The sequence below is a fragment of the Dermochelys coriacea genome, chromosome 2 (genome assembly GCF_009764565.3).
Source record: "Dermochelys coriacea isolate rDerCor1 chromosome 2, rDerCor1.pri.v4, whole genome shotgun sequence".
Lineage (NCBI taxonomy): Eukaryota > Metazoa > Chordata > Testudines > Dermochelyidae > Dermochelys > Dermochelys coriacea.
This window is the reverse complement of record NC_050069.1, coordinates 58,252,730-58,276,009: the sequence shown is the minus strand read 5'-3', so window position 1 is coordinate 58,276,009 and position 23,280 is coordinate 58,252,730. Positions and strand designations below refer to the sequence as shown.

Below are 23,280 nucleotides of genomic sequence, written 5' to 3'. Positions count from 1 at the left end.
AACCTCAGTCCTCTTTTGGCCATTGTAAATGGCTAATGTGTTCTGATCACTTCTCTCCTCCCCACTCACAGTTAACTGTCCTGGGTTGGAGAAGTCCAAGGATTCTAGCAGGTCAGTGCTGCCTTGGCTTCTCTGGGGGCTTTATTACCTAACCCAGCTATAATGATTTCAGCTTTAATTGTTGGATAGGGAGGTCTGTGCCAGAGTCCATTGGGTAGGCTGCTGCCGTCTCTGTGACTTCAGCCCAAGCTACCTAGCTCTACTGCTGCTCTGTGCTGTCCATCTGAGCTGTCTGTTGCCTTGGAGAAGCTGCTGCTGCTTCTGCCAGTCTGCACTGCTGGTCACCATGTAGCTGCTGCCACTAATTCTCTGCATTGTCTGGTGTTGCCTGTCTGCCTCTATTCCCTCAAATCTGCCATCACTTTGTACTATCCAACAGTCTGAGCTTAGCTGTTAGGGAGGGATCTAGGACACTTGACAAACTCCTCACCACCAAAGAGGCCCTCCGAGTAACAAGCAAGAGTCTCTTTCCTCTTCCTGTAGCTTAGTCCAGGTTTCCTTACCCAACATGTTGGACAGCTGTGTTATTTCCCAGCAAGGTCAATTGCATTTAACTGCCCCCAAATGCAAAATTTAACATTTATCAAAATGCCCCAAACCTTCACATAACACACATGCGAATAAGGCCCTGCCCGTTCAGTCAACTCTCCTTGCTCTCCAACAGATGCTAGCAGAGAGCTTCCTTGCCTGTGGAGCTCTTGGCCATCTGTAGCTCTTATTTTTTTCCACCAAATGCATCCGATGAAGTGAGCTGTAGCTCACGAAAGCTTATGCTCTAATAAATTTGTTAGTCTCTAAGGTGCCACAAGTACTCCTTTTCTTTTTGAGAATACAGACTAACACGGCTGCTACTCTGAAACCTGTAGCTCTTAAGCAGCTGTTGGCTGCTATTCTCAAACTTCACCAACAGGTGACAGCACTGAGTCCCATTCTCTGTCATTCTTCAGTCCACATGACTTACATGCACATAGTGCGTATTGTGCTACTTGGCAACATCTCTCGAGAAGCCCCAATAAGATTCTCGGGCTTCATCTTCACTGTAAACACTGCAGTGGCACAACTGCAGTTGCTGCACTGTAGTGCTTCGGTGTAGACACTACCTACACAGACGGGAGGTATTCTACTGTTACTGTGGCTAATCTACCTTTCGGAGAGGCGGTTGCTAGGTCAACAGCAGAATTCTTCCATGAATCTAGTGCTGCCTACGCTGGGGGTTAGGTCGTCTTAACAACATTGCTCGGGGGGTGGAGGGAGAATGTGGATTTTCACATCCCTGAGAGTCGTAGCTGAGTTGACCTACCTTTTTACTGTAGACTGGCCTTAGCCATAGCAATGGGAGGATTAGAGATTCTCTAAGTACCATTACATTCTGTAAGTACCATTACCATTTGTGACTCTCAAGAAAACACTTTCAAATAGGGAAATTAATTATGCTTTTATCTTTTCATCTTCAGGAAATGTAGTTTGGAAAACAGCATCCTTCAAGGATGGAAAATAGGTCTTAATGAGAGTTTTTTCTTTAGATTTGCTGGACATTTATCTCTGGAGCTTGAGTAGCCAATAGAGCTGTCTTGCAGTAAAGCTTTTTTCTTTCAACTGTTTGTTGTTTTGCAGTCTGTGTGAATCTTGTCGTCTTCTGCTGAGGACAATCAAATTGTCACCATATAAATTTGCAGGCAGGCAGCCATCCACTAGAAATAGTACACAGGATGTCTATTTATCTTGCATTAGTCCTTTTTAATACTTCTAGAATTATTATCACAGGCCCCCAACAATCATCTGTCTTTGTGGAGCTGAAGGTCCTTCTGTGTGGTTCTTTAAAAATAAACAAATTTAAAAACCCTCAGTGCCTATTTATATGCTTAATCCAAGGTTATAGAAGGGAGTGTGTGTGGCAGTGTTCTTGACATGGTCAAGGCAAAGATGACTTTTCAGACATCATTTCATTTGAACAGTCAGCAAGCATAGCTAACCATGTTGAATTCAAAAAAGTCTTAGTTCTTTGAAGAAGCCCTTCTAAATTTTGCCTTATATACAGACTATGCAAACTCAAGCATGCATAATTGAATTCCAGAACTGTTATCCACTACTCAATTCTAGCTGTGGTACATATGTTACAGAACACTGCTCCCTGAAGTCCATTGATGCTGTCTGTTCAGTTGTGGTTTTCTGTTCTCTAGTATCATCAGACCTCTGTGATAACAAACTTGTAGTTGTATACTGTGGTGCATAAACAAAATGGTCCACAGTAGTTTGCTTCTGTCTTTAATTAGGAATGCTTCTATCAAGGCAGCTAATAAGTGTTTTGAAAACAGCCTTTGAACATGTTATCACCAAACCTCCTGGTCACAAGCTTTCCCATGTGTACAAGGGCCTTTGCACTGCAGTGATTAATCCTTTTTTTTTTTTTAATGCAGACACAACACTGTTGCTCTTGCATCAGAGGCTGAAAATCGCATTGGTCTGGAACTTGCTATACTTAATCTTGCACTGGAGCAAAACAGCACTGCAATTGGATCGCCACTGTAAACTTTAAGCTTCAATATCTTGTGAATCAGTAGGACTAGTAACATTCTAGCTTTCTTGTGGTGTAAAACATTTTGATAGTAGCTCCAGTGAGTTATGACAGATATGAAACTGCCATTCAGATTAATATCTTGCTTTTTCCCCACTTCAATTATGACATGACTTCAGCAACTGCTATTTCAGACCACAAATGCTAGAAACTAAGTCTTATACAAATTGGAAGAAGTTTGAAGTTTGGCCTATTGACGTGGTAGACAGCAATGATTCTCAAACTGGCCTAGGAACTATTGGTGGTCTCTAAGTAGTGGGTTGTGGTCTATGGACAGCTGGTTGATTATTTGGTTTATCCTTGTCTCCAGCTGTTAAATTATATGAAGATGACAAAAATGCATAGAGAATGTACTGCTTTTCTAATATTCCATGTAAACAGTTGCAAGTGTCTCAGACTAGTTAACAACTGCATATCAAAGGGGAGGTATTCCTGAAGGCTACATCTGTTAAGATGTGGTCTGTGACATGCCATTCTGAGAACCTCAGGAATAGCGTATTAATCTAATTTTAGGTTTCAGAGGGGTAGCCATGTTAGTCTGTATCAAAAAAAACAACAAGGAGTTCTTGTGGCACCTTAGAGACTAACAAATTTATTTATCTAATTTTAGTGGCTCATGGCTCTACCAGCTGCTAAAATAAAGCTGGAATTGGAACTGGAGTATGTCATAAGGAAGTAAGACAGTAGGAGTCAGACTTTCAGGTCTCCCATAACCTGTCAAGGCTACAAACATTTTAGCAAATCATATGAATGTTTTCAGGATTTGTAATCTCTTCTTAAGCACTGGTCCTGGATGAATGATCAGAGGGAATTTAAATCCCTGTCTCTTACGGAAAGAATCGGCAAAATAAACAATATCTGAACAAAGGCATCAGAGAAATTATAGGATTAGCAGTTGAGAATTTGGGGAAGCAGGAGAACCTCAGACATAATTATTGTGGTCTTTCCCAGTGTGGGGCCTCATCCTCACTAGCAATGTATGATTAGTTTTTCACTGCTTTAGGGAAACTTGGCTACAAAGGTAGAGTACATGACTTTCATGTGGCTGGGGAATACATTGTGTCCTGATGAAAGTTTGGTACAGAAGATTTTCATCCACAGGCAGCAGAGTATTAGAAAACAAAACTGGGTTGTTTTTGTGGCAGTAGAGTGCTCATCAAGCAGCTACCTGGTTGGTTCTCATGAAACCATGTTTACACATTCATAGACTTGCTGATATCTACTTTCCCCTTTAAAATGGTCCCCTAACTTAATTCTTCTTCTTAGTAGGATTTTTTTTTTAATCTGCTTCATTCAAAAGTGAAATGCCATCTCCCATTGCAGAAGGGTGTTGGTAAGGGAAAAGGGGGAAGACTTCCCTTCATTGACATTTGTCTTTCTACTTAGAATTAGCAGTACTTAATTATATTAGTCAAGCTGTAACTACATATGAAAGTAGATTTGATCATTAAGTATATGACTAAACATATTTAGCATGTTTTGGGACTTGTATACTCTTATACTGTGCAACATCATTGAGGTATGAAATCTTATGTGAGCAAAATCCAGCTACCATTGACTGACTGGATCATTGCTGTTTCAGTGTCTTGATTCTTGGTGACTTAAAAACACTCCACAACACATCTGGTTTTATTTTACAAATACTTGAGATATCAGCATTAATGCTATTATAAGCAAATGATCACAGCACACTTCTCTGAAACAAGAGTGGCCTATTCATGTGCTTTGAGTAAAAGTAGATCAGTTACGATGTGACTAGGATTATGCCCCACATACTACCAAAAATTCTGCACATCAGTGTTTGCTCTTTTTAGTATGCTTTAGCCCAGGGATGGGCAAACTTTTTGGCCTGAGGGCCACATTGGCATTGCGAAACAGTATGGAGGACCAGGTAAAGAAGGCTGTGCCTCCCCAAATAGCCTGGCCCCTGCCCCCTATTTGCCCCCTCCCACTTCCCGCCCCCCTCAGAATCCATGACCCATCCAACTTCCCCACCTCCCTGCTCCTGACCCCTTTCCACACCCCTGCCCCCTGACAGGACCCCAAACCATCCAATCCCCCCCACTTCCTGGATCCCTGTCCCTAACTACCCCTTCCTCCAGGACCTCACCTCCCATCCAATCACCCCCTGACTATCTCCCCGGGACCTTCTGCCCCTTATCCAAACCTCCCTCCCTTACCATGCCGCTCAGAGCGGTAGAACAGGCTTATTGGACAGCCTGGGAGGTGGGTGGGTGCAGAGGGGGGACAGCGGGGGACGGGCTGGGGATTGTCTTCCCTGGCCGGGAGCTCAAGGGCCAGGCAGGATGGTCCCATGGGCCGGATGTGGCCTGCAGGCCATAGTTTGCCCACCTCTGCTTTAGCCACACCTTGTAGTTTAGCTCTCATTCTTTTATAATCCAGTCTCTCCAGCCCCTCCAGTTACTTCTGTTAAACAAATTTGACGAATATGGAGGCTGTGTTCACCTGCCCAATCATTTGCATTTTTAGTCCTGCAAATTTGGACAATTGTTTTATAGTCCTTAGGGCATTATTACTTTCCAGGTTTCACTGTTTCATTCAATACTGTGTTTAGAACAATTTTCTTCCCTTGAGTTCACTTGCATTTTTCAAGTGAATCAATTTGTGGTGGTTTGCATATTTCTAACCTTTTTAGGTTTTTTTGCATGGGAATCAATGACACATGCCTCAGGTTTTTGTTGTTTGTTTTTCCAGTCTCTCCATCTCTCTTTAGAATCCTAGAAGATTAGGGTTTGGAAGAGACCTCAGGAGGTCATCTAGTCCAGCTCCCTGCTCAAAGCAGGAGCAACCCCAACTAAATCATCCCAGAGAGGGCTTTGTCAAGCTGGGCCTTAAAAACCTCTAAGAATGGAGATTCCATCACTTGCCTAGGTAACATATTCCAGTGCTTCACCACCCTTATAGTGAAATAATTTTTTCCTAATATCCAACCTTGACCTCCCCCACTGCAACTTGAGACCATTGCTCCTTGTTTTGTCATCTGCCACCACTGAAAACAGCCTAGCTCCATCCTGTTTGGAACCCCCCTTCAGGTAGTTGAAGGCTGCTATCAAATCCCCCCTCACTCTTCTCTTCTGCAGACTAAATAAGCCCAGTTTCCCCAGCCTTTCCTCATAAGTCATGTGCTCCAGCCCCTTAATTTTTGTTGCCGTCTACTGGACTCTCCAGTTTGTCCACACACTTTCTGTAGTGGGGGGGGCCCAAAACTGGACACAATACTCCAGATGTGGCCTCACCAGTGCCGAATAGAGGGGAATAATCACTTAACTTGATCTGCTGGCAATGCTCCTATTAATGCAGACCCATATGCCATTAGCCTCCTTGGCAACAAGGGCACACTGCTGATTCATATCCAGCTTCTCGTCCACTGTAATCCCCAGCTTCTTTTCTGCAGAACTGCCACTTAGCCCATCAGTCCCCAGCCTGTAGCAGAGCATAGGATTCTTCCGTCTGAAGTGCAGGACTCTGCACTTATCCTTGTTGAACTTCAATCTTCCAATTTGTCTACGTCACTCTGGACCCTGTCCCTACCCTCCAGTCTACCTCTCCCACCAGCCTAATGTCGTCGGTGAACTTGCTGAGGGTGAAATCCATCCCATCATTAATGAAGATGTTGAACAAAACCGGCCCCAGGACAGATGCTTGGGGCACTCCGCTTGATACCGGCTTCCAATTAGACATTGAGCCATTGATCACTTCCTGTTGAGCCCAACGATCTAGCCAGCTTTCTATTCACCTTATAGTCCATTCATCCCATCCATACTTTTTGAACTTGCTGGCTATAATACTGTGGCAGACCGTATCATAAGCTTTGCTTAAGTCAAGCTACATCACGTCCTTCCAAGTTCTAAACTTGGTATAGCTTGCAGAAGTCATTAATATGCTATTGACTTTCTCTTCCAGTTAACTTAATAAAGGCAGCCTTCCTAAGTGATCATTCTTCTCTAATGAATTCTTCAGGCTACTATGGCTACCACATGTAAAATGGCAAGTGTCCTGCCTTTTGAGAAGCGATTTGGCTAATTCTGCATTTTCATCCTCTAGAATACTTGATGCCAAGCTCAATATGCAAATTTAATCAGCTTTGTCTTTTGACTGACTATAATCTCAGACACAGTCTTTGATATTGCGTATCTTTACTTTGCAATTTAGGGATAGCGAGATTTTTGTGTGTATGGGATGGGGGTAGGCTCAGAAGAGTTTAATTAAATTTCTGTTGACTAGTCCTCTTACCCCTTTTTAAAAAAAATGGAGAGATTGGGTACAGTGGGTCAAATTCTGCATCTTATTGTACCACCTAACAAGCTATGGGTGTAACTGAGCCCTAAACTTTTGTCCTTAGTCTCCAATGTGGTGCAAAAACACATTCTATTTGTACGATTATCTGTTTTATATGCCTTTCCCTACAGTACCTGTCCAGATAACTGATCTCCTCTCCTCCCTCCCACTTCTTTAAAAAAAAAAAAAAAAAAAAAAAAAAAAGCTTGATACTTAATTGCAGAACCAAGCTTTTGAGGCTCAATCTATCTTCCATGGAAGATAACGGCAGTCTTTTCATTTCCATAAACAGAAGTTAAATTGGCACTTGATACCGTAAGCTTTTCCTCTGAGCTTCAACATTTTAGTCTGCATAAGGTTTTTCGAAGTGTAATTTCATATGTGTAGTTTTAATAGAATTACATATTCTTTTTTACAAATACAGACTAACACGGCTGCTATTCTGAAATATGTGTAGATTGTACGTCTTTGTAAATATGCTTAGATTGTTGAAGCCTTTGTGAAATTGGGGGAAATGCTTACATTGAAGAAAATATTAAATATATTTTATAAAACAAGTGGATGGGTTCTTAAACTCAGTGTTGCAACAAATTCCTTTAGGAATGTTTTGCCCATGTAAATAATTACACATTTTCAGTATGTGAGAGAATTGGCACCTTAGCAGTAGTTCATAGTGATAATCAGATTGAGACTCAACACCAGTGAACTGTCACAGCTGGAAATGGAAGGCACTAATAGGCTGAGGGAATTTCCAGGAATACAGGAACAAATGTGTAGTGGAAAGGTGACTATTTTAACACGATCCTTTGAAAATTCAAGTTTGTTTGGTTGTTAAATTCTATGCCTAAATTGGTTTGTGAATAAGCATTTGGGTTGGGTGTAGTTTGGTTTTTTTTGTTTTTTGTTTTCCCCCATTTGCTGTTTGTTTAAATTTTTGTGACAGCTTCTCAAATATCCTGCCCATGTCCCTGACTTGGGAAAGCACTGAAGCATGTGCTTACCTTTTAAGAATTTGCTTAAAGTTAACCTCATGCTTAAGAGTTCTATTAAATGGGGGCATTTCCCTGAATAGGGTCTAAATGATCTAAAGAGTTGAATAGTCCTAAACCCTTCCTAATCATTGCAATCTGCCATCACTTCCCAATCTACATTTTAAAAAAAACCTGCTAAAGATGTTGCAAGAGACCAGTCATGCACAATTGTAGACAACATGTAGAATGATGCCCAGACCTGCCAATGTACTAAGTACTCGGAGCTGTTATTGAAGCTGATAGAAGTTGTAGGTTCTCAGGCTCTCTTATAGCTCTTGTTGTTGAAAGACATATGATGTGTGTATGTGGCTCTCCTGCCACCCCCTCCCCCCAAAAAAGTATATGGAAATAAGTTGCAGTGATGCTGCTGAGAAATCGAAGACCAGGTAATAGTTGTATTGTAGCAAGTGGGGCACTAGCATAGCCTAGCTGGTCCTCAGACAGCCTAAAGATAGAAATTATAACAGTTGTCTGTTTAAAATGACCAGAGCAGTGAATTTAACATCTCTTGGCTTGAGGGTGTGAAGTGGAAATCTTATCTTTGTAGAACTCTTACTCTTGGTACAGGTTTCAGAGTAGCAGCCGTGTTAGTCTGTATTCGCAAAAAGAAAAGGAGTACTTGTGGCACCTTAGAGACTAACAAATTTATTAGAGCATAAGCTTTCGTGAGCTACAGCTCACTTCATCGGATGCATTTTCCACCAAATGCATCCGATGAAGTGAGCTGTAGCTCACGAAAGCTTATGCTCTAATAAATTTTAGTCTCTAAGGTGCCACAAGTACTCCTTTTCCTCTTGGTACAGCCAATTAGTGAATCTCTGTAAATACATTATCCATTTTTTTCTAAAATCTCCAGTAAACTTTATGTATAAAAATATTAGTTGTAATTTGAATTACTCTACAGCAGGGGTCCTCAAACTGGCGGTCGGGACCCCTCAGGGAGTCGCAAGGTTATTACATGGGGGGTTGTGAGCTGTCAGCCTCCACCCCCAAACTCCACTTTGTTTCCAGCATTTATAATGGTGTTAAATATATAAACACATGTTTTTTAATTTATAACGGGGGGGTCACACTCAGACATGCAAGTGAAAGGGGTCACAAGTACAAAAGTTTGAGAACCACTGTTCTACACTAAGTTGGACCTACCAGCAGTCTTTAGTTATTTCATAGTCAAACACATGTTACTGTTATCAAATCTTCATTCAACTGTAAAAACTCCTGTATTTCTTTTATTACTAATTAGATGCTTATGTACAAAGATAAACATTTTCCTGGCAAGAGGCGTATCCCTCCTGTTGAATGTTCGGTGATGGTAAAATCACTCTTTTTATAATAAGGCATTTAACACAAATCAGTGTTTGTATTGCTGAATGCATTAAGCAGGAAGAGCAAGCTGACTAAAAAATTCCTATTTGCATACAAATACCATGGTAAACAGTAGTCATAGTGAAAAAGCAGCTTTAAGGTATCTAAAACTTAGACAACCTCTGCCGTTTTTATCTAAAGATTATCTACTTCTTGAAAATGCACAATCTGTTACATAACACATAGTCCAAAGGCATCATTCACTTTAATATTTAATTGATCTGATGAAGTGAGCTGTAGCTCACGAAAGCTTATGCTCAAATAAATTTGTTGGTCTCTAAGGTGCCACAAGTATTGCTTTTCTTTTTGCAAATACAGACTAACACTGCTGCTACTCTGAAACCTTTTAATATTAATGAATAATTTCTATAAATTCTTTTAAAAAATACACACATTTTGAATAAAGAACAAAGCTGTCGGAAGATCATGCTGAGTAAAACAAAGTTATGCCAAATGTTTGACAAGATGACTAAGCTTTATGGCAAGTTCTGTCTAGGAAAAAAATCTGCATTTAAAAGTTGGTCTGCATTCTTATTTGCTGAACAGAGCATTTTGAGTTCATTCTTTTATCTAACAGAATAAAACACCCAATAAAGTTCCTTTCAGAATAGTTAAGGGAATACATAAATTGAAGAGTCGTACAGTAATTGGAAACTGCTTAATATTTGGCAAGACTTTCCAATATTTGGGGATAGATAAATATATTTTGTACCCCAAACTGGTTTGGACACTTGCTACAAACGTATATTAATGAGGGTGAGAGACTTACTCACACAACAGTGAGTGCAGCTTTGCAGTACTTTTGCTAATTGAAGCCCTGGCCTCTAGATTATCTATAAACAATAATATATTTAGTCACTTGATTTCAGCCAGGACTTGAACCCCTAATTTTTATGAAAGGGAGGGAGAGTACCCATTAACTCAGGACAGTACTGAGCCAGTGGAAACTCTCCAAGAACTGAGTTTGTTACTTGAATCGATATATGTTCTGTCTTCCTCACTGGCAAATGTATCTAGGTGAAACAGCAACATGGTGGTAGTAGTAATAGCTGTAGTGGTAATTGTGTTACAACTGTGGTAGAACTCTATAGTCCAGACCACGTGCGTTTAGCCCCTTTCTGCTCATTTGAGAACTGTATGATGAGTGGAATATGGCTCTAAAGGTATGTCTACACTGCAGCTGGGAGCATGCTTCATGGCTTGAGTAGATGCCTATTCCTCTACTTGACCTGGCGAGCTAAAGAGAGTCATGTTGCTGGGGGTAGCAGAGGTGGCAGCTTCTGTGCCCAGAAGGTCTGGGTAGATTTGTACTCAGACACCTAGCCTGAGCCACTGCACATGCTACCCTGGCATGCTGCTATTTTTAGTGCACTAGCTCTAGGAGCTAGTACATATCTACTTGAGTTGTGCAGTGTCGATGCAGGCTAATCAACACTAGTGCCAATAGTCCTTCAGAGCCTTCTCATAATTCTCTGACCTCTATTTTCTTCCCCTCTATGTACTCGCTACTTTTGCACTACATTCATCCTACATAATTTAAGTACACCAGGTTGGTGTTTGTTGTACACATAGCTCACGGCCTGCTACATTATTACTATTGTGGTTCCTCAGCACTTGAACAAAGATGCCAAGAAATTATTCTCCCAGTAAGCTGCCAATTGGCTGAATACTGACAACAGTAGGCTAGTGGGCCATTGTTGTGAGGTTGATAAGACCCGAAATTTAGAGAGATGCACGAGTACCTATTCAAGAAGCTGGCAGCGGACAGTATTCACTGGAGGCATCTAAGTGCAGGTTAAAGAATCAAATTCCTGAAGTCCAAAGCTGGTCTGTGGATCCAGCTGCCAGAGGTGGAAGGTGGGGAATTAAAAGGGCATGTCTCTGGTTGTTCCGTGTGGCTACATCCTAGTTCAGCAGCCTGTTGATGTTTGCCTGAATTTTAGTCCAGTGATGCAGGAGAACTTTTCGTGCAGGAGCAGCTCCAAATGATCTGCCAGGTTTTTAGATGGAGCTAATTTCCCATGCTTTCTTTTGTAGCTTATTAAACCTCTCCAAGGCATCAATATTCACTTTAGTAATTTGCTGACAAAAAGGATTTCCGGGGCATAGATGGATGGGTGTTTACCTGGAACAGGTGCTTTCTTCATTCTAGAATTGTCAGCAAGTTGTCATCTTTCAGTTTCACCACTCCAAGAAATGTTAAGACTATCATAGTAAAAGATCCCTGGCCAGTCAGTTCCCACACTGAACCCAGGAAAAGCCCCCCCTCCCCTCCCCTTTACTTTACTTTTTTTTAAAAAATAAAGCATTTGCCATTCTTTTGTCAGGAGAAACAGGGATGTACCAGCTTATGAGCAAAGAAATGGAGGAGGCTGCATGCCAACAAGATAAAAGCTGTAACTTTCCCCTTGATAGTATAATGAGATGCGCAACTGGTTCTCCCAATCTTCTCTCCTTACCCCCAGAAAGGGATGAAGATGATGGTCTCTCTCAGGCCCGGGGTGTGTGAAATGTTAAAGGAAAAACTGGGTTTTATTAAGAGGAGGAAATTCACTACTACGTTTTCCTTTGGTATTTGTGTGTAAACCCAGGGGAATTGTATTCTACTTTTCCTTTATTCATTGCTATTTTCTTCCTCTCTAGAAAAGTGTGATCTAAGACAAATGGGAATCTGAATACATTAACCCCACATAAACCTGAGATACTCCCCCCGCACCCCTATCTGAAAAGAATCTCAGGAAGGAAAGAAACTTCTGGAGTCAATTATAGTCTCCACTCAAAGTAGAAAAAAATGTAGTCCTGTATGGAACAGAACATGGCCTAATCATATTTTATTCAAGTAACCCATTAGTTTCAGTCTGAGTATTTATCTGCAGATTACCAAAAAAAGAGAGCTCCTTTCCACTGTCGCATACATGCCTTGAGTTGCACAAGATCACAAGAAACTGAGCTCTTTAGATAACGTAAGGGCACCTACGTAACTACATGAATGAGCCAACAGTAACGCACGCATCCGTTCATTTTTCTATGTAAAAAAACACTTCTAATTTTCCATACTTTCCTCTAACCCCCCCAGTAAGCCTTCTAATACAGTGTATGAGATTTAATTTAGCCAGACTGTGTTCAGCTGTCATAGACGTGACACAATTACTCGTATAGTAGGTAAAGAATGGAAAACTGACTAATGCTTCTAGCAGACTAATACCACCAGCTATCTATGATTTGTATAGAACTACTTATCTTATCTCTGCTGTCTCCCCATTGTGAAGAGCTTTGTGGGACTAAGTTTTGATTAAGAAAACTACTTAATTCAGTTTCAGTTTGCTTCTGATACATTGCACGTTTGCTTACTGAACACAAGAAAAGCACTGCAGCAGTAGAAATGGTTGTGAATAGCAATTGTACTCAAAGATCTCAATCTAGAGGAATTTTTGTAATTGATCATTACATGATCACATTAGTTATGTTTAGTCTTTAAGAGTGGTGTATTTAGACCTATTTATAACAAAAGATAGTACCTGTAGATGGTATGCTGCAGATTTTTTTAATAGTAGTTTAAGTCAGAAATCAGTTTCATTTGGATTTAATCTTGGAGAGACATAACTTTGACACTTGTATCTCAGTTCAGTAGCGTCAGTCACATTCTGAGCAAATGCTGTAGCCCATATTGATGTATCTATTTTAGGGGCAGTGGGAAGGAAAGAAATGTTAATCCAGTGTATGTGAAATAATAGTTAACTTCTTAGAACTGTAAATGTTAAAACAAGTGCTTCATGTAACTTCAAAACAATGTCATGCAGAGTTGGAGGAAAATGATTCATATATTTGTCTTAAATATAAATAAAAGCATAGTCTAAGACAAATAGTTTCTATGCTACCGCAAATTCTTTAGTTTTCCATCTACCAACCTTTACTCTGTTACCTCCAGCTTCTGAGCCTGGACAAACTTTCTCAATTTTCACCTCATCGGCAAGCACGCTTAATATGGCGGGGAGGGGGTGGTTGCTTGCTTATTGTGTCATCATTATAGACTTTTTTAAGTCCATCTTGCTCTTTTATAAGCTTCTGGTTGCAAGGCAACTGTAACAATATTCCTGTGCATGTATGTTAAGTATTAACTACTGTTGAAGTTCAATATTAAACGAATCCCCATGGTTTCTAAACAGTGGGTTTTTTATGTGAAGGGCAAATGAAGCTTTAGTGAGAAATTGAAGGTTGTATTGCCTGCTAGGAGCTAAATAACTAAGGGACTTCTTTCGAAATAAAAGCTTGGGAGGTCTAGCTTTTCTGTTGTGAATAGAAGGCCTGTTTCAGACACACATGAGGGAGATTTCTAGAATAGCTTCCTTTCATATTTTAAGATAGATGCCTATTTTCATGAAGGTCTGGCTTGAGGAAAAATAATATGAATCTTCTGATGCATCCAGATGCCTGAGAGCAGAAACAATCTATATGTAAATCAGAGAACAGTATAAATTAACTATTTCAGATCAACAAAACTATCCATTCCAAATTGTGGTGCAGAATTAAAATATTTTTATCAGGCTTAGAATCTAAGATGATCATCACAATAAAATAAACCAAGAAACCATTTAATTTCCTCATCCCCTTGAAATGGTCACAAGTTTTTTGTGGTGAAGTCTTTCTGATCAGCCGTTCCAGGCAGGTGTCGGCACTCGTGTAGATTGAGTCTTGGATAAAGCTACTGGTCTATTGTGCACAGACAGTGCCGCCAGGGAGCTGAAAATTGCATCCTTACCAAATGGAAGCATCAGTTGGAAAGAGTCTAACACAGTAAGCAAATTCAGGAATCCATTGCTGTACCTGCCTCCTTGTCCACACTTGATCATAGATCCTGGACCAGACTCAACAGGCTACTCTCCGGCTAGACAAGGGTTGCAGCAACCTTGCACCAGCTTGGTGTCCCCATGCTGTGACTGTGGCAGAATATCGCAGACAATAACTTACGTGGTGGAAAAGCTTTGTATGTAGGGGAAAAACGGTCTGTTTCAACACTATGTACCAGGTTTCTTTTCACGCAACTGTGCAGTTTGGCTGACCTTCTGTTCTACTTTTCTAGCTCTGCTTACTGTTTTATGGTGCCACGTTATCTTCCCCCAACTCTTGCTCATGCACTCTCCAATTCATACAGGTCTTGTTACTGCACACACCTCAGTTTTAGCACAGTTGCCACTCTTATCCTAAAATTTAAACTCCACTGTAAATGTCTTGCTACTAATTAAAAATATTATCTTCTGCATATTCAAAAAGATGTGCTGATCAGTTATTTGAAAATGTTACTATGTTTTCATAGCTCTCCGTACATTAAACTCTTTCATTTGGTCAGTTTGGATTGGAATCTCTTAAGTAAAAAGATCTAAAAATAAAAACAAAGCCTTGACTTCTATCAATGTATTTCAGTCAAGCTACAGTTTTGGGATATAGTTTGCTTTCTATGCATAAATAACTAATAAGAGGGTTCTACAGATAACTTCTTGTGTGTTCTCAACTGTTTTTGGGATGGCTCTGAAACTGTAGTCCAGTCAACAAAGTTAGATTGAAATTACAAAATAATTTAAAGAAGCTGTCGTCTTGAACAAATCCTCCTGTAACATCATAGTTGAAAACATTTCATGTTTCCAGTGACAAACCCACTGATTCTTGTCTTTTTCACACTCAGTTTATTCCATAAACGAGTGTGCAATACAGCCTGCAGCTCTGTGCCTCCATCAGTTGGGTACTACCTCTGCTAGGCTAAGGATACATTGTCTCTCTCTCCACCCTCCATGGACAGCTGTGCAGGGAGTTGGGGCATGTAGTAGTTCTGTTGAATGGCTGTGCATAGGAAGTAAGTCTAGAGGTGGTTGGTTGGTTGTAAAGGGAGTTAGTGATTTCCTATTCTGCCTGAGGAGGCTAGAACCTCGGATGTGCCCCATTCCTCCAGGATCTTTGGTTATTCATTCCAGAGTTCAATCTACAAGAAGCAACTTTTACTCTGCACCATGTGGCATTTGAACAGGAGTAGCTAACCCATCATCTGGTCCTTACTGAGGTGAGGTTCCCTATGGCTGCAGGCTTGGTGGAAATTTCTAAATCGGATCCATCTTATTAGACTATTTTCAATTCTTGGGTCTGACTGAACTGTGCTTAACACAGAACTTTGATTCAAAGGAAGGGGCTTCAGCTGAAGATGGAGCCAGATGGAGGCTACTTTAATGTACACTGCTGTCCAGTGGGCTATTCTGGCAGCTGAGAATAGCTAGTATTTGTCCACATGGGTAAATTTACAGGCATTACTATACTGATATAACTATAACAATATGATTACACAGCTATAGTAATGCCGGTAAACTTCCCTGCATAGACAAGACCCTAAAGTAAAAAGCATAATCATGCTCCTTTCCTCTAACCATTCCCCTTATATGAGGGGGCTATAAGGAGGGTAGTAGTATGGAACTGTTGTGTCACAATAAGCAGAATTCCTGCATAGCTGTAAAGCCAGTTTAACCAGCTCCTTTGTGCTGCCAGAATGGTGCAAAGGGGCTATTAGGCACTTGAATGAAGAGTCAGAAGTTACGAAAACTTCCACTGTATTGTAAAGCCCCTTCCCTAAATTTATATTTGCTGAGCTGGTACAGGCTTTCTTGCTCCTTTTTGATGAAATCAAGACAGTTTTGTGTACATGGGGAGGCATTGACCTTTTCCCATTTTCATGTGGGAAAACTCCTGTAGCCCTTTGCACTTAGTCCTGAACTTGTATACAGCTATGGATGCTGACATTTTGTGATGCTTAACTTACTATTTTAAAACCTAATTAATCCAAAATTTAATTAAAATCAGACTTTCCCAAACATGGTATTTCTTCATATTCTCATTTGTTGTACTTTAGACTAATTTGTTTTGACACTGCAGCTGCACTGCTCTTTGTGTTGCACAATCTTTTGAATTTTGTTTCATTAAGAGCACCAAGAATGAAACTAAAGAATTTGGGGAAGGGGAGGAAAGAAGTGCTAGACTGTTAGAAGTTAATTTGCCGTAAACCAAAAGATTGAGAACGGATTACTAAAGCTATGAAATGACATGTAAATGCTTGTTCAGTTTCACACATTTGTCTAATAAGTCATTAAAGCTGTGTGCACAGGAAACGAGCTTTGATTTTCGCTTGTAGGGATCGTCCATGCTCTTTCGGTGATGTATTCAGAAGCTCTGAGGAAGCTGCTTGGAGAGCAAGGAATTGATTTAAAGAATCCATAAAAATTGGAGGTTACAGAGTAGCAGCCGTGTTAGTCTGTATTCACAAAGAAAAGGAGTACTTGTGGCACCTTAGAGACTAACAAATTTATTTGAGCATAAGCTTTCGTGAGCTACAGCTCACTTCATCGGATGCATTCAGTGGAAAATACAGAGAGGAGATTTATACACATAGAGAACATGAAATAATGGGTGTTACTGTACACGCTGTAACGAGGGTGATCACTTAAGGTGAGCTATTTCCAGCAGGAGAGTGGGGGGGAGGGAAGAACCTTTTGTAGTGATGATCAAGGTGGGCCATTTCCAGCACTTGACAAGAATATCTGAGGAACAGTGGGAGGTATGGGGAAATAGTTTTACTTTTGTGTGATGACCCATCCACTCCCAGTCTCTATTCAAGCCTAAATTAATTGTATCCAGTTTGCAAATTAATTCCAATTCAGCAGTCTCTTGTTGGAGTCTGTTTTTTGAAGCTTTTTTTTGTTGAAGAATTGCAACTTTTAGGTCTGTAATTGAGTGACCAGAGAGATTGAAGTGTTCTCCAACTGGTTTTTGAATGTTCTAATTCTTGATGTCTGATTTGTGTCCATTTATTCTTTTACGTAGACTGTCCAGTTTGTTGTTTTCTTTGTTGGGCCTATCCTGTAGTAGGTGACTTCTGGGTACTCTTCTGGCTCTGTCAATCTGTTTCTTCACTTCAGCAGGTGGGTATTGTAGTTGTAAGAATGCTTGATAGAGATCTTGTAGGTGTTTGTTTCTGTCTGAGGGGTTGGAGCAAATGTCTCTAACGTACTGCAAATACTCCTTTTCTTTTTATAAAAATTAGAGTTGGGAAAAGAGCTGTTTAGTCAATCCCCCTGCTAGTGCCGGGTTGTTCATCATACATTGCGTTTCAAGTGGGTCTTTCATCAGCTTCCTTGGTGAACTATTCTACAGTTTAGAAAGTTGTCTTGGATTCTTTCTAACTCTCTGTATAACCATGGTTAGTTTAGAACACATTAGACTGACCGAAATTATAACTAAAGTTTATTTTTCATAATCACTATCCCAGCATGCCTGCTCTGACCCACCATATCATGCTAAACTTTATTCTACCTACTGTTCTGTGATCATCAGTGGATTCATATTTAGTGTTGGCAAGTCTCATATTTGGTGTCGTTTTTTTCATAGATACTAAGGTCAGAAGGGACCATTCTGATCATCTAGTCCGACCTCCTGCATAGCGCAGGCCACAGAATCTCACCCACCCGCTCCTATGAAAATTAAGAGCACCAGCTCTGAGTCACGTGAATATAAGAGAGTGGTTTTTTTTTTTTAAAGCTACATTTCTACATCCATCCTGGCTGCAAAGGGAAAAAGTAGGGGCAGGGGATGCTCAGAATTCAATTAAGTCTGAGATCTGTTTATTAAAATCTCCATGACTTGAGCGAGTGTTTTTGCGGGACTTGACTCGTGACTTTTGAATGCTTTAGGTTGGCAATACTGCAAGTCTCCTGTAGCTTAATATTTTGTGGAGAGCTCATGTGTACCACTTTTGATGACTGGTATGGGCTATACTGTCCATCTAGGTCTCCCAACTTTCAGGCACCAGGGCCACCCAAGAGGCACATAACACTCAGACCCTTGTGCTGCATTTAGGATTCAGGGACTAGGCAGGAAAAGATTAAGGATCTGTGAGGTTAAGGCAGCTGTAGCTCAGCTGGAAACCAGGTCTAGCTGCTTTAGATAACCAACAGTAATAGCAAACTGGGGACCAGAGCATGGAGGAGGCTGCACTGATCACAGGTGTAGATTGGGCCAGAAGCTCAATAAGGTCTCTTTCTTATTTGGGGACTATTCATGGCCCAGGAGGGAATAACTTAACTTGGGGATTTTTTTCCTATAGAGAGAGAGGCTGGAAGGACCAATGGGTAGGCCTGTAAGAGCCTATCCTGTAACAAATACACTGATTCTAGACATTTGTGTCCCTCCAATAAGCCATGTGTCCATAACTTGTGATGCATGTTTTTAACTAGTTAGATACCCAGCTGCTGCAGTTGATCAGGACGTGGCAATGTCTGAGAAGCCTTTCTCTTTCATCTATGCCTGACGGCTTACTTCAGGATGCCAATTTCACAAGTGACATCTGTGCCTTCATTTTGATAAACTATTGTAGTGTACTATCTTTCAAATACATTCAAAAACTGACTCTGAGGCACAGTACAGGTGCTGTCTTGTTGAACAGACTATTTTAGTATGAGCATATGACCTTGGTGTTGTAGGATTTGCATGTGTTAAGTAGCTTCAGGGTGGTGGTACTTTTGGCTTATAAGGCCCTAAATGGTCTGGGACCTGCTCTTTTAAGAGACTAGCTCTCCCTATTTAATATGATTTCAGTCCTGCTGGTGGAGGTGCTTGGTCTCTAGCTGAACAAGTGGAGGCGCATCTCCAACCGTCTGTAATGAGGATTGCGGTGGTGGTGGTGGTCCCAGGATATTAGAGACAAGGTGATTGAGAATTTTTTTTTTTTTAATTGGACCAACTTCTGTTGGTGAGAGGCAACCTTTCAAGCTTCTGCAGAGCTCTTCAGTATGTTTTCCCAGACCTGAGGAAGAGCTCTGTGTAAATTTTGAAAGCTTGTGTCTCACCAACAGAAACTGGTTTAATGAGGATTGTTAGCAAGGTATTCTCTATTTCCTCTTGGTCCAAGATAGGCCAAATCTGACCTTGAGGATATGCAGCAAAAAATCTATATTCTCTGATTTTGAAGGAATGTAACATAAGAATGGGCTTTTAGAGCTGTTTTTAGATGTCTAATTGTTAGTTACTTTCCTTGAATATATACTGGTGAACTGGACACTCTCTTTATTGAGGAGAGGGAGAGGGGGAGATATCTATCTTTCAAACTCTAACATTACTTATGGATACACCCTGATTGTTACACTCGTTTGTTAAATGTTGTGAAACACCATGTTTAACAGCGAGTCCATTGGAGGAGCCACATCACTGAGTCTTGGGTGAAGTAGAAGATTTGTGTATCATTTGATAGATCACATGCACCCTTTCACAACATTGCATGGTGGGCTCCCCCCAAAAAAAGCCAGAAAGTCCCCCAAAAGGCAGAAGCATGCTGGCTCCAAAGTGAATGCCCTTTTCTTCACCAACCCTTCCACCATATACCAACAGTTCTGCTTTCACTCTGCATAGTGAGGCTCTGCAGTTCTGTGGGAACATGAGATGGGAGCAGTCTGTCCAGGTCATTTCAGAATGACCGTCTAGACTTCTGAATAGAAGCTGATGGTGGAACCACCTATAAAGCCTTTGTGGGGGAGGCATTTGGGCCAGCTCCCTGTGGAGACCATATGGGAGCCTGACTCTCATAAGGAAGGGAGTGGAGACTAGGATTTGTGGAAGCACTGTGCCTCGGTGCAGAGATCAAAAGGCAGCTGCAGGTTTTTGGAAGGAATAAACCCAGCCTGCAGCAGGGGTAAATTCTGCCCTCTGAAACAACTTAAGAGGAAGGTTTAATGGAAATGAGAAATCAACATAGGATGCCTGTAGCCCAATGGTAGCAGTTATCACTATCCACCCAAACTATTGGGCTCATCTTTTAAAAGGGAACACTATACCAGTTAAAATGCACAACAGGGATATGACAGCATATGACAACTCAAAACATACAAACTGCCTAAGCCAACTGTTTAGATGACTCTGAAGTCTATTAGCTCACCTATTGCATCTGTATTTATTGTATGCAGTGTAGTTGTAGCAGAAGTTGATCCCATGACCTCACCCACCTTGTGTCTCTAATTTATTGTAATCTTGGGCCTTCCTTGAGCTGAAGACTTTCAGCTCAGGATTGAGATATAAAAGTAGAGCTTTGTGGTGGAAGCAACAGCAACATGTAGCTCTGGCATTGCTTTCAGCCTATTGTATTGGGCCTCTAGCCAGTTGTTAGAATATAAATTGTTTCTAACCTCTGGTGTGTTTCTCCCAGTTCCCATCCACTTCAATATTGTAAGAGAATGATTTGTAGGACACCTCTTCTGATAACTTAGTAGTGTCAGAGGCTGGAACGGACATTAAAACAACTGTACCCTCAGGGTGAAGCCTGTTACACTTCAGACCATGGTGCCCTAGAACAAGTGGTTCTGTTGCCATGCAGCACGGGAAGAGAAGTTGGACTCTGTGTTGCCTGGCACAGATTAGTCTGGCAAGTGAACTGAACTCTTGTTTCAAACTCCATAAGAAATTTACCGTGGCCTGCCATGAGGGGAGGAATAAACAAGAGGGAACTCACTTCAGACTTTCTGGGGAAAAAATTAATTATATGGCTGAAACAGAATCTAAAAGATGTATGGTAATCAACAGAAGAGGCAAGGAGTCAGGGCTGTGTAATCTTCTATCACTTGCCAACTGTTCACTGAAAACCGTTTTTATGTGGAGTTAGGTTTAGGTTAGTCATTTAACACCTGCAGGCAAAAATGTAGCACAAGAACATGTGAAAATTGTTGAAGCAAAACTGTCCTGACATCTGATTAGAAAATGCAGATAGCGTAAGAATGGAATTAGATGAATCCAGCTGAAGTTTTATACTTTAATAAAGTATGCAGCTGACATCAATTAAGTAGCAAATACTTATTGGGGCTCTTACGTGCTTTGAGTCTCGTTCTAAGTTTTATGCGGGAAGTTTTGTTTTTGGGGAAGACAAAAGACATTTTGAAACAGTCCTCAGTGGTATTGACTTGATTAGAATAATGGCCCTGAATGATTAGAATAATGGCCCTGCTAGAGGTAGTTGGTATTGAGATCAAGAATTGTTGGTATGATTTTCATGGGACCTGGTTATTAACCAGAAATGTGCTTCTAAATGTAATAACTTCCTCTGTTCTTAAAACTACCTAAGGTTGCTGTAGTTTAAGAACACTTTGATCCAGGCTATTGTACTAGAACTTAATGTAAATCATAACTGTGATAGCATTTTTATTAAAATATTGTAACGGCTATTGGACATCTTGCTATTTCATTGATAAAGTAATTTAATTGCTTGGGATTAGACTTTAAATTTTTATTCTTTCTTTTCAGATTAGAAATGTGTGATTAATTGCAATACAATTATTGGGTAATTTAAATCTTTTAGCATGTACAGAGTTTACATTTAGCTTCTGGGCATAATAGGAGATTCAGCCCAGAGTCTGAATCTCTTGACGACTTATGTTCAATCTTATAGCATTAAGAGATCTGATTTAATATCATAAGTGCAATAACCTTTAGTAAAATTGAAGTGGGCAAAAATCAAACATGCAAAGCTTCTACTTTAAGTGAAGTTTTACTGCTGAATTTTGAAACTCTTAAGTCTTACAATAAAAACATAGACCTATCATTAGTTATAACAAAGCTTATAGACCTATCATTAATTATAACCATGCCAGTAACCATGAGATGAGTAGTTGAGATTAACAGATAGGTAGTTTAGCTTATATGTGGAAGGTAATAACCAAAATACTAGAGGCAAGGTTTTCTGCTCTTGTAAAATGTTCAAGAAGATAATGAGTAAATCAGATGATAATCACAAGAACCTCCCAATTTAAAAAAGACCTGGCCAACAGGCAACTTTAGTTGGTAACTTTTCACTAGTCTTAACACAACCATGGTATAATTAAACACTCTCCTTTCCTTTTTTTCATAAAATAGTTTGACCCTAAAATGGAAGTCAATCTCCCCCCAAACCTCCCGGTAGCTTGTAGAAAAATAAACATGTCTGAGTTGAACTGATCCTTTAACCTTAGGATTTCTCAGGCTATAATCCTCTATGCCCCATAGTCTGATGTGAAGAACATAGTATAGTTTTTCTGTTGGCATTAATTTTGGAAAAACTCAGAAGTTCAAAATCATGTGTAACCATCTTGCATTTGATACTGAACTGGAATAGAGTTTAGAATGACTAACTCTTTATTCTTACAGTAATAGACTTGCGTGCACTCTTTTTCTCTCTTTCATGTTATAGACCACTAAAGCATTCCTTCCCAAGATGCTGGAGATGAATCATGGACACATTGTGACAGTTGCAAGTTCCCTGGGATTGTTCAGTACTGCAGGAGTGGAGGTTTGTTTAACTGTATAATAAAGATTACATATTTATCACAAAAGATAAATGCCTTCTCCTGTAAACAATATAGCGTAAGTAGGTTTGGAAAGATTAGATTTTTGTCAGTAAATGTCAATTTCACTGTACACAAACTGATGAAAAGGTATTTCTATCGATATTTACCAAAATTTACAAATAGGCAAAGTAAGAAAAGCATTGGTTGAGAAATTTTTAGTGTATTTTGACGTGATGTTGACAGTTTATTTTAATAATTATAAAGCTTTAACTTTTTTTTAAGCTCAACATTTACTGTTATATAATTTGTCTGACTGCTGTCACCAATTTCCTGCAACTGTGAAAATTTAAATCCATGAAACTCACAAAAAATGCTTTAAAACAAACCTCAATATTATCCAAACAGTAAACATTGAATGCTGTCAAACCTAACTTTCATCCTAATGTGGAGAAAAAAAATTACATTGACTTGACTTTAATTTTTGCCTACTTCAATTTTACCAAATGCATTCAGAAACCAAGAACAATTCTTTATTGTCTGAGTTTGAGAAAAAAAAAAACAAAAACAAAAAACCCACCACTTTATTTAACTAGCAAATTGAAAGAACTAGTAGGAG

General features: G+C 40.1%; 1 protein-coding gene across 2 annotated transcripts in view; it reads left to right on the top strand.

Moving 5' to 3' along the window:
• The window catches only part of RDH10 (retinol dehydrogenase 10), a 38,818-nt gene that overhangs the window by 8,811 nt on the left and 6,727 nt on the right, over positions 1-23,280 (top strand). For both annotated transcript variants that reach the window (XM_038388961.1, XM_038388960.2), the window contains exon 3: positions 22,568-22,666. In XM_038388961.1, the coding sequence (XP_038244889.1) occupies positions 22,568-22,666 (99 nt within the window). The remainder of the gene's footprint in view (positions 1-22,567; positions 22,667-23,280) is intronic.